Genomic DNA, 12,460 nt, shown 5'->3' with positions numbered 1-12,460 from the left:
TAGCGAGAGTGTATAGAGAGCCGGCTGCATGCCGAGGCCGCCCTGGCAATGTTTGCAGACATTGAAGCCATAGTCCTCGGCTGGGTGCCGGTTTGCTGAGGGAATGAGGCTCAGAGAGAGTGAGCCAGTGCCTCCTGGGAGGAGGTGGGGGAGGCAGGGCTAGCCATCCTCACCCGAGAGTGCGCTTGAGGCCCTGAGCCTCCTTCGTAAATCACTTCAGACTCAGCCCTATGCGCATTCCTCTCATATCTGATCTTCCTGGGAACCGGCTCCCCCAGGACACAGAGCAGGGAGGACCCAGCACTCCTGATGTTAATGACCCAGAAACCAATCCATCCTCATTTTATCTCCTGACATTTCCTTTTAATTACGAAAATGCTGTTTACTGGTTTTTATAATTCCTTCAAACATATTTCCTAACCTGAAACAACTTTAAACCATGATGTAGCACAAATGGAGCTGGTAGGAGAGGTGAGCGGGTTTGGACCCTCAGTCATCCTACCGAACTCCAGGGGCAGGCAGACGGGGTTGGGGGGGGGGGTGGTGAAGAGCTACTGCGGCTGGAGGGTTTCACACTTGGAAGGCATTAACTCGCATCAGTCCCTTAAGGAGCACACAGCTCAAAGGCTTGGCTGGGAGCAGGTAGAGCTGATCTGTAAATAATCTACGGGAAGTTTACGGGTCGAACATTAACACGCAGAGGCGAGGCTTCCAGCGGGTGACTGGCCCGTGAGCCTCTGACAGAAGCTTTGCCACTGTTTCTACTTACAGGGAGAGGCTAAATTCAAACACAAACACTGTGATGCAGCCAGTTACGCAGCCAGACCCGAGTCCCGGTGGCAACGCTACAACTGTCGGGTCAAGTGTGTGCAGGGTGAGGCCCCTCAAGGGCAGCTGCAGAAAGAGCCCCATTAATCCCTTAACTAAGCAGCTGACGGGCTTACTCTTTTTGTGTTTATGGTATAGCTTTTCAAACACAGGATTATAATAAGTTTAAAAAAATCAGCACACGCTACCAAGGCTTTTTATAGATTTCTTTGTCGTGTTAACAGACGACAGAAACTAGAACTTGGAGGGCCTCTGCTTACAATTCACTGTCACTCTGGATTGAAAAATTGTAAGAAAGCTTTGCTGCCGGATTTATTAACAAAAAGAATAGGTCTCTATGCGAAGAGGGCAGTGAGCTCAGCCTCCTGCCTGGGAATCTGCTTGCTTTTGATTTTGCATCCATTGTTATTTAAAGTAGCAAAAAAAGACTCACAGTAACATCAGGAAAGAAACCACTTTACCTGGTGTAATCCCCTTTGGCTTCCTGGAATAAAACAAAGACAGATATCAATTTGTATGTATGTGAAGCAAGCCAGAGACTTTTCACTTGGCCATTTCCCTCTGAAAGTCCCCGAGCTCTGCTTTATCTTGAAGAATGTACACAAAGAACACTTTCTGTGACCGCCGGCAAGAATGTGGCATGGATTAGGAACCGCTGGTAGCTATGAAATGGTTCTTATCCTTAACAGAAGAGACAACTATCTCTTTAAAAGCACAGACCAGCCCTAACCGGTTTGGCTCAGTGGATAGAGCATCGGTCTGCGGACTCAAGGGTCCCAGGTTCAATTCTGCTCAAGGGCATGTACCTTGGTTGCGGGCACATCCCCAGTGGGGGGTGTGCAGGAGGCAGCTGATTGATGTTTCTCTTTCATTGATGTTTCTAACTCTCTATCCCTCTCCCTTCCTCTCTGTAAAAAAATCAATAGAATATATTTTTAAAAGCACAGACCATTATTTCTCCTTTTATGTTTCTAAGAGCAGGTGATTAATGCTTGCCTATTGGAGCGGCACCCCTTTTAAACCATGACACAGGTCCATCAAACATGCTGTTTACTCTTTTTAAGCCAGCATGGAGCACACTTGGTGTTTTTTTGTTTTGTTTTAATCTACCAGTGCCTTTAAGAATTAAAGGGCTCTTTAAACCAACCTCAAGGAAATGTCTACAGAAGTTACCAAACTTAAATGTAAGTTACAGCCCTCCCAACAACGCTGCCTCCTGAACTCCAGGCACCGGGAGCGCCTTTCCCACTCTTCCTCCGAGCCCAGTCTAAATTTCCTTTTCCTTTGAGACACACAATCTCTCACTGCAGCTCACGCAAACTGTTCTAAAACAGAAAAAAACGGTGGCTCACATTTTTCATTGGCAAACAACCAGCTGGCTTAGAAAGCCACCGGCCACCGGCCACCGGCCCGTGCAAAAGTTTCAGAGGTGCCGGCAGTTCACAAAACCAATACACAGAAAGGAGCAGTGGCCAGTTCTTACCTGCAAAGCCAGCGCCGCTAACCTGAAGACGGTTTCGCTGTCTACTTCGATTTGCCCCTGTGGGGGGAAAGAGAGCATCGGTGAACAGCCGCCCTCCTGTAGCAAGTGAGTGGAGCTGGGGAAGCTGTCACGCTTGGCACCTCAGTCTGCGATCAGATGCAGACCATACCATTGTGTGAAAGGGAGGGGGCGAGCAGAGGCGCCTCCAGGGTTGAGAGGAAGCCACATTGTGTGTGTGTGCGTGCGTGTGTGTGTGTGTGTGTGTGTGTGTGTGTATGTGTGTGTGTGTGTGAGAGAGAGAGAGAGAGAGAGATAATTAGCCGTGAGAGTTTGCTTAGAAAGCACTTCTGGAAGGAACATGAATGACTTTGAGGCTGAAAATTCAGACAACTTCTAAAAGAATAATCGTTGATTTCTACAGCTTCATTTTTAAACTCTAAAGATTTTCTTAGATTAGTTCTGTGTTTTCCTGAGAATATTTTTTCTCTGTGCCATAGCATGCTTATTTTGGTATATACACAATGTAAATATTTTAAAAAATATATAAATTCATGAGGTATCACCTCACATGTATCAGAATGGCAACCATCAACAAATCGACAATTGGCAAGTTGCTGGTGAGGATGTGGAGAAAAGGGAACCCTAGTGCACTGCTGTGGGAATGCAACTGGTGCAGCCATAATGGAAAACAGTATGGAGTTTTCTCAAAAAACTAAACATGGAACTGCCATTTGACCCAGTGATCCCACTCTGCGAATATATCCTAAGAATCCTGAAACACCAATCAGAAAGGATATAAGAACCCCAATGTTCATAGCAGTGTAATTTACATTAGCCATGATCTGGAAACAGCCCAAGTGCCCATCAGCAGATGAGTGGATAAAAAAAGCTTCACACCATGGAGTACTATGCAGCTGGAAAAAAGGAGAATCTCTTACCCTCTGAGACAGCATGGAGGGACCTGGAGAGTATTATGCTAAGTGAAATAAGCCAGTCAGAGAAAGACAATATCACATGATCTCACTCATATGTGGAATCTAATGAACACAATAAACTGATAAATAAAATAGATCCAGAGACATGGACACATGGCACAGACTGACGATTCTCAGAGAGAAGAGGCGGGGCCGGGGGGGGGGGCGGCGCTGGAGGAGAGTAACCAAAGAACATGCATGCATATATGTATAACCCATGGACACAGACAACAGTGTGGTGAAGGCCTGGGGAGGGGGGATGGGAGCAGGATGGAGGGTGTCAATGGGTGAAAAAAGGGACATCTGTAATACTTTCAACAATAAAGATAAGAAAATAAAAAGATAAATTCACTACTGTGACAATGATAATTTTTTTTTAAAGACAAAGAGAGAATCTTATTTTTTTTTTAAAAAAAATATATTTTATTGATTTTTTTACAGAGAAGAAGGGAGAGAGATAGAGAGTTAGAAACATCGATGAGAGAGAAACATCGATCAGCTGCCTCCTGCACATCTCCTACTGGGGATGTGCCCGCAACCCAGGTACAGGCCCTTGACCGGAATCAAACCTGGGACCTTTCAGTCCGCAGGCCGACGCTCTATCCACTGAGCCAAACCGGTTTCGGCGACAATGATAATTTATTGAATTAATATTTGTACCATTATAGATAAAATGTAAAGCCTTAAAAAGCAGTTATATCAGGCCTGGCCGGTATGGCTCAGTTGGTTGGAGCGTTGTCCCCATGTATGGAAAGGTTGAGAGTTTGATTCCGTCAGGGCACATACCTGGGTTTTGGGTTTGGTCCCTGGTTGGGACAGGTATGGGAGGCAACCGACTGTGTTTCTCTCTCTCCCTTCCTCTCTCTAAAATCAACAAACATATCCTCAAGTGAGGATTTTAAATAAAAGCAGTTACAGCAAATTCTTCAAAGACTAAAATTCTGTTGCTTTATATTGAAGTTTGATGAGATCTAATTTACCATTTTTCCATTATTTTATTTTTTCATCCTTCAAGCTCTGAAATTAAAATAGTACTTCTGGCCCTGACCAGTTTGGCTCAGTGGATAGAGCGTCGGCCTGAGGACTGAAGGGTCCCAGGTTCAATTCTGGTCAAGGGCATGTACCTTGATTGCGGGCACATCCCCAGTGGGGGGTGTGCAGGAGGCAGCTTATCGATGTTTCTCTCTCATTGATGTTTCTGACTCTCTATCCCTCTCCCTTCCTCTCTGTAGAAAATCAATAAAGTATATTTAAAAAAAATAGTACTTCTGGGCCTCATTAGCAGAACTACTGCTTCAATAGCCTGGCTGGGGTGCATAAGTGTGTGCGGAAGGGCGATTGCTTCTGTTAATAATACTCAAATGTGCCTTCATTTATTTTATTAAATACAGTGATATATGTAAATACCATTACTGCATTACGTTATATATTGCAACAATATGTGGTTTAGAAGGATCTCTTTAAAATTTTGTGTGTGCATGATATTCTAGCTTGTAAGAATATCTCACACACACACACACACACACACACACACACACGTAAAAATAATTCTATGTCACCCGCCCCTGGACCAGTCCCTATTCAAATAGCATCTGAAGGTGCAGTGTTCAACGACATGGAACTCCCGGCCTGGACATGGCCCTGCCCTCTCTCCTCCCTTCTCCCCGAGACCCAGGCTGCAGGGTTCCCACTGCGCCCAGCGTGTCAGGGGAGGGACGAGCAGTTTGGAGTAAATGCAGTCAGTGGGCTTACAGAAGCAGTTAGCCCGTGAGGATGTCTGGGAGGGTTGTGCATTTCTCTCAGGCTTCTGAGTGATTTCACTGGAGTTCTCAAAAAACAAAACAAAACGAAAGCCACAAAATGAAACCAAACACCCAGGACACTACAATGTCAGCAGTGGTCAAGTCCATGTTTCTCTTATGTTACAAAATGAACACAATTCACTTCATTCACCAGCATCTAGGTGTCCCTTCTGAACCCGAGGCAGCGGACCTGCTTCAAGGTTTTCTGCTTCACACACCGAGGGCCCCGGCCGTGAGCTCGAAGCTCGCCTGTGACCTCTCGAACCCGATCACGCAACCAAAGGGAAGCCAGGCCCATGGGCGGATCGACGGCCTTCTGTCTTTCAGGCAAGAGACAGAAAGATGATGGAGCAGTAAACCCGACAGGTGAGCTGGGTGCTGATCAACATTACCTTTTAGAAAGGTGAAATTCCTTACTTTCACAGTAAAGGAAACTCATGTAGAGTGAGGGGGTGGGGAGAGGAGGGAGAGATTCTAAAACATCTTTGAATTTGCAATGAGGCTGAAACTCAAAGTTAAAGTCAAATTTGTCTTAAAATCTTAGCGAAGAGAAAAAGTGAATTATTTTGGGTATGAAAATGACTAAAGCTGAATAAAACATACTGAAAATATTTGCCAACTCCTCTATACCCCATGACCCACTCTGCCTCATCAGAACCTTGGGTGAGTTATCCACACAATATTTTAGACACCAACTTTTCAATTTAGTAAATGGAAGTTCAGCAGATAAAAGCCCTCAAACAGATACTCTTAAGGAGGCTGCCAAATGAGTCTCCACCGTAGAAGGTCATTAAGTATTAAAAACGCTGGAATGTGGAGCGGGAGCCTGTGCGTACCAGGCTGGGACAGCCCGAGGAGTGGGGGCACTGCGCCCCTGTGCACGCCTCACCCGCGCCGCGCCCGCCCCAGTTCTGGGGGAGGAGGGATGAGGGGTGGAGGGACAGGCCCTATCAGGATCCGGGAGAGAGAAGAAGTGGATTTGGCAGAGCCTCACGTTCTTTCACACACCTCAGCCCCCATCTCGCCCTCCAGTTAACCTCTGTTCTGGAAATTCAAGGCAACCTATAATTTTTTTTGCGTGGAATTCACCAAACCATGGAGCAATCGGGAATAATACTATTTGCCTGGTTCTCAGCAATGTCACACGGTGAAAGTTAATGAAGACTTAGACTGAACTGTACAATTTTGTGCCTGAAATGTGCAAGTTCTTTAGAAGCTGCGGTCTGCCCTGGGACAGAACATTCCTCTTACTTACAGCCATGGCAACGGCGGTAACCCCAGAGGGACCAGCAAGCTAACACTTGAGACGCCGAGCTCCTCAAAGAGCGAGGTAACGGGATCCCGCGTGGTTTACAGGGCTGGCGAGGACAGGCAGGAGCGGGAGAGCCAGGCAGATGATGTGGCCGAAGGCACCGGGTCACAGGGAACAGGACCCGGCCCTGGGCTGCTCCCTCGGCCACTGTAACCGGACTACGGATTCAATCGCTGGGTCACGGGGATCGGGCGCCACATGGGGCACCTTGTTTTCGTCCTTGGCTTGTTGGCTCAGTTGATCAAAACATCATGCTAATGAGATGAACTCTAGGTTTTTGCTTCCCAAGTAGGAGAACAGAATAAAAAACAGTTTTAGAATTTGGGAGTGAAATTTGTGCAACTCTGACTCCTGTGGTTTTGCAGATGCTGGCTGCCCCTGGGGACAAGACCCTCAGTGCTCTTCCCACTCCCACAGCCGTGTGCACGCTGGCCCCCGACCCAGGCTCTGCCCGCTCCACCAGGCACTAGTTGACTTGCTAGACTCCAGTGCAAATATCGCACCGGGACTCTCCAAGAGAGATGCTTCGGTAAACACTGGAACCAGGGAGGTCAGAAAAATGACCACCAATGCCCCCTCCACTGTTGGTGGGACAATGTGTCGTCATCGAGCACCCACACTCGTAGTCGAATGGGAAACTACTTCTGAACACTCGTCCTGCCTTTTCTGTATCGATGAAGTTCTCCGTGGGAACTCATTCTGCACTAAAACCAAAGAGAATCCTCAACGCCCGCGATGGAGAGAAAGGGGCTTCTTGACATTGGCGCCAGTTGTGTCCACTGTTGAGCTGCCCCGGTCTTCGGGGTCTGGTTTAAAAGCCACCACCTGGCAAGAATGATGCCTCAGACATTGCTTAGCTGCCCTCACTGTGGCTTGCCACTAGGCCTGCAAACAGGCAAAGCGCAGATGTGATAAGGACATGAGTGAGTCAGCGGGTGCAGCTCCCTGGAGCCTCTCTCATTTCTTCTGAGGACACAGCTCTGCGGAGGAGGACCCGGCCGGGCTCGGGAGCCCAGATCTGTGAGCTGACTCGTTTTTGGACAATTAGGCTAGCAGAGGGGCCACGGCAACACTTCATACCTACCTACTGTCTAACAAGGCAATTTTTAAAGCATGTATTTGTATTGATGTCAGAGAGGAAGGGAGAGGGAGAGAGAGAGAAACATCAATGATGAGAGAGAATCGTTGATTGGCTGCCTCCTGCATGCCCCCCACCGGGGATGAAGCCTGCAACCCAGGCATGTGCCCTGTCTGGGAATCAAACCGAGACCTCCTCGTTCATAGGTCAATGCTCAACTACTGAGCCACACCAGCCAGGCAAGGCAATTCTTGCCATGCCCCTGAAGGCCAGCCCACAGCTACCACATGTGTACCCCCGTCCTCCCCATGTGCAAATGGACCAAAACTTTCTCCTTGTTGTCCAAGCTAGTTGGGGAGGTAATGCTTATGGAGGATGGATTCAGTGACCTGTTGCTCGTTCTTCTCTAACTCAGGGTTTTGCAGCTGTGGCACAAGAGACATTGCGAGCTGGGTCCTTCTTTGTTGAGGGCTCTTGTGCTTTGCAGGGCCGTAGGCAGCAGCTCAGGCCTCTGCTCACCAGATCCTAGGAGCAGCCTTGCCTGAGCCCTGATGACCCATGTCTGCAGGCATTTCCAAAGGGCCCTGGGGCAAAATGGACCCACTCCATTCTCTAAGTTTTCTTTTCAGATTAAGCTAGAATCACCAGAGACCTACAGAATTGAACCACAAGGTTTGCTGCAGACAAATTGCGTGTTTGGTACTGTGTTTTGGCATTCCTCCACTGGCTTCTGTTGAGAATCAGTATAAGAAACAACCCTCAGAGCCCTGGCTGGGGTTGCTCAGCTGGTTGCATCATTTTCCTGTGCACCGAAGGGTCTCAGGTTCGATTCCCGGGCAGGGCATGTTCCTAGGTTGTGGTTTTGATCCCGGGTGGTTGGGGCGCATGGGAGAGGCAGCGGATCGATATTTCTCTCTCACATCTCTGCCTCTCCCTTCCTCTTTCTAAAGTCAATAAATATATCCTCAGGTGAGGATTAAAAAGAAATTTACAGAAAGGAAAGAAACATTCCTAATGTGTTAAGGACATAGTTCATTTCATCATCGCATGTCCCTTACGTGGGGCTGGGAGGAGCTTCTCATTCGTGGGACAGGCAGTGCCTGTGTTCTTCCAAGCAGCCCTTTGTTTGGACCTCGACCGCGGTGAGCTATGCCACTGATCATGAGCCCTCTCTGCTTTGGCTCTTAGGAGGACTTGAATTTCAAAGTTGTGGGCTCAGTGCTTTATACGAACCATGCTGGATGTTTTCTACTAACCTTAACCCCGATGGCATCTAATGACTCCTACCTTTATTTTCTCACTTACAGATAACCCTGATTTCATCACTTACTATGTTTTAGAGTGTTTTCCCCTTTATTGAGGTACACACAATAAAATGCACAAATCTTAGTGTACAGTTCAATGAATTTTGACGTGCATACATTCATGTAACCATCACCCACCCAGGTCAACATATCAAATAGTCTCTCTAATTTTTTCATCTGAGGGAAATGTATGTATTTTTATAAACCAATAAAATTGTTTTTGTTAATTAGGAAAGTATACAACAATAGCAAAACTATTTGAATTTTCAATTCTTTAATTCCTAACCAATTTGCATATTTTCTTGCAATTGCATTTTATTTGCTATTGCGTATGTATGAAATAAGCCTTTGTTCACTTACCTGTTTGAGAACTTAGATTTAATTGGAGCTACAAAATTAACACCTTTTCTCGTCTATTGAGAACAAATTGTGTCCTTTAGTTGTCCCCCTTTGCTGTGTCTGCCTTCTCCTGGCCTCCGCGCGGCCTGTGAAGTCAGACTGGACTGGGCCTATCTCTCCCGCTGCAAGAATCTGTGGGGCCCCAAGCAAGTTATATTTTCTGAGACTCAGTTCCTCATCTGAAAAATGGGGAATGATAATGTTGGCTTTATTGAGTTGCTAGGGCATTAAAGCAGTACAAGTATAATGCATTTATCATAAAGTCTAGCACTCAAAGACTCTCTCAATGTTATTCTTTCTGTGCTAATGTTTGCCATGTTGCTTCTTCCATTCTTATATATCATTATATCTATGTTATCTACTTTGTTCTGGGCACTGTTCAATTATTGTGTAGTTCCATAACATGTAATCACTGTTTCATTATAATATATTTCAATATTTGATGGAATGCTTTAATTTTATATAATTCTTGATAGTCTCTTTCACTTATTTTTTAAAATAAATTTTAAAATAATCTTGTCAAGTTTTTAAAAAGATACAATAATTTGTCTTCTTCAGGGATAATATGTTTCTATTGAAATTGCTTTATTATGATCATAAAGTTTTATGATATACACCATAAATATCACGTAATCCGGTGTTAGGGTTAATCCTTAGTATTTTATATTTTCCTATGTAAATGGGCTACTTTTTCATTCTACTGTTTATCTGGTTATCATTATGTAGGATTATTAGTTTTAATGTATTTAACTTACATTCAACTTCTTCACCAAAGCCAATAATGCCAATAAGTTTTAGTTCATTTGTTTCCATTTTGTAGGCACATAGTGGAATTGTCTCCCAACAATATTTTGGTGCAGTTCTTTGAAGGAAGTTTCTTATTTCTTTTTTGATCTCATTGTCAACCCATTCATTATTTAATAACATGCTATTTAGCCTACATGTGTTTGAATGTTTTTGAGTGTTTTTACTATAGTTGATGTCTAATTTCATTCCACTGTGATCTTAGAAGATGCTTGATATGACTTCAATCTTCTTGAATTTGTAGAGACTTATTCTGTGTCCTGACATGTGGTCTTTCTTTGAGAATGACCCATGCACACTTGAGAAAAATGTATATTCTGTAGCTTTGGGGTGAAATGTTCTAAAAACGTCAATTAAAAATTCATCTGATCCAGTGTGTCCTTTAGAGTCACTGTTTCCTTGTTAATTTTTAGTCTGGAAGATCTATCCAGTGAAGTTAGGGGGGGTGTTAAAGTCCCCTACTATGACTGTGTTGTTGATCTCTCCGTTAAAGTCCTCTAGAAGTTTTTTTAATATATTTAGGTGCTCCAAATTGAGTGCATATATGTTTACCAGGGTTATATCCTCTTGTTGAATCGATCCCTTTAGAATTATGTAGTGACCTTTATTGTCTGTTCTCATGGCCTTCATTTGAAGTCTATTTCGTCAGATATGTGTATTGCTACCCCAGCTTTTTTTTCGTTTCCATTTCCACGGAAAAATTTTTCCCATCCCTTCACTCTCATCTTGTGTGAGTCTTTTGTTCTGGGGGTGGGTCTCTTGTAGACAGCATATATTTGGGTCATGTTTTTGTATCCATTCAGCTACCCTACACCTTTTGATTGGAGCATTTAATCCATTTACATTTAAGGTTATTGATAGGTACTTATTTATTGCCATTTTAATTCTTTATGCCTATGTTGCTCTCTCTAATTCTTCTTCTCATTACGGCAATCCCTTTAGTATTTCTTACAGTGATGATTTGGTGGCAACAAACTCCTTTACCCTTTTTTTCTGGTCTGGAAAGCTCTTTATTTCACCATCTATTTTGAATGATAGCCTTGGATATAGTAATCTTGGTTTCAGATCCTTGCTTTTCATTACTTTGAATACGTCATGCCATTCCCTTGTGGCCTGTAAAGTTTATGATGAAAAATTAGATGACAGCCTAATGGGAGCCCCTTCATAGATAACAAATTGCTTTTCTCTGGCTGCCTTTAAGATGCTCGCTTTGGCTTTAATTTTTGGCATTTTTATTACGATGTGTCTGGGTGTGGCCTGTTTGGGTTCTTCTTCCTTGGGACTCTACATGCCTTCTGGACTTGTGCGACTTTTTCCTCCCACAGGTTAGGGAGGTTTTCTGCTCTTATTTCTTCAAACATGTTCTTATCATTGATCTAATCCCCGAATTCCCTTTATCTGCTGTCTATTCCTTGCACTGTGTTCTTTATTAGTGCTGTGTCATTCTTCATAGTTACTATATCTTTTCTCATGCTGTTGAGAATCTTTGCCATCATTATTCTGAACTCTATGTCTGATAATTTTCTTATCTCCATTTCATTTAACTCTTCTTCTGGAGAATTCTTTTGTTCTTTTGTTTGGGGTTTGTTTTTTTTTGTCTCCCCATTTTGGCTGCCTGTTTGGGTTTGTGTCTATGTATTAGGTAGATCTACTACACCTCCCAATATCTAGTGCAGGACAGTCTAGATGCTGTTTCTGACTGGCCCTGAATACCCTGTTTGGAGCTATTAGCAAATCACAGCTTGTGGCTCCCTCTGATGGGGATGGGTGCCTTTGGAAAAGACCAAAATGTGCACCAAGGTCCATTTTTCCTAGTCCTGGGCCCAAATTAGATCAGGCAAAGACTCAAAGCCTCCAGAGACTTGCCTCTGCCTGCAGTCTGATTGTATTCAGAGTTGATTAACCTCAGGCTATCAGCCACAGGGGGAGAAGTTTTCCAACAAGATGAGGCAAGTGCTTCTGCCTGCAGGCTGATTGTTATTCTCAGTCTCTTGATGGACCTCAAAAATTCCACAGGGTGGGGCAAGGGGTTTTCCAATAGGATGTGTCAACTGCCTTCCCCCCAGGCAAAAACCACCTGGATAGCAAAGTTCTGCAGGAGAAAGATGTCCCCCACAGCTGAGATATTCCTCTGGAACTTCAGCTTCTCTCTGTGGGAGCCTGGTCAGCTCTTTTGTGCCTCTGCACTTTCTATCAGTCTCCATGTGGCCTCTACTTGCCATCCTGGTTATCAGGGTTCTCTTCAGCTAGTCTTCAGTTGTTTATTCAGGATGGTTTTTCTGTATTTTTGTTGTAATTCCAATTTGGTTCTGGGAGCATGTCAGTGTAGCTTCCACTTACTCCACTGTCATTTTGGAATCTCTTATATGTCTTTTCGTTTTCTTTCTTTTTTTTTTTTTTAAAGGAATGCTTCTTGTATTTCTTGATTTACTATACAGTTTATTTGACTTGGTTTTCAACTCAGTACAGAATCCCG

At 44.5% G+C, this 12,460-nt stretch overlaps 1 protein-coding gene across 9 annotated transcripts in view; it reads right to left on the bottom strand.

The window, feature by feature from the left end:
* The window catches only part of FRMD4B (FERM domain containing 4B), a 212,424-nt gene that overhangs the window by 63,109 nt on the left and 136,855 nt on the right, over nt 1–12,460 (bottom strand). For all 9 annotated transcript variants that reach the window (XM_059663000.1, XM_059662996.1, XM_059662993.1 and 6 more), the window contains exons 6-7: nt 2,312–2,368; nt 1,290–1,312 (exon numbers count right to left, since the gene is read on the bottom strand). In XM_059663000.1, coding sequence (XP_059518983.1) covers nt 1,290–1,312; nt 2,312–2,368 — 80 coding nt within the window. The remainder of the gene's footprint in view (nt 1–1,289; nt 1,313–2,311; nt 2,369–12,460) is intronic.

Source organism: Myotis daubentonii, chromosome 14 (genome assembly GCF_963259705.1).
Source record: "Myotis daubentonii chromosome 14, mMyoDau2.1, whole genome shotgun sequence".
Classification (NCBI taxonomy): domain Eukaryota; kingdom Metazoa; phylum Chordata; class Mammalia; order Chiroptera; family Vespertilionidae; genus Myotis; species Myotis daubentonii.
This window is presented reverse-complemented; position numbering and strand designations above follow the sequence as displayed.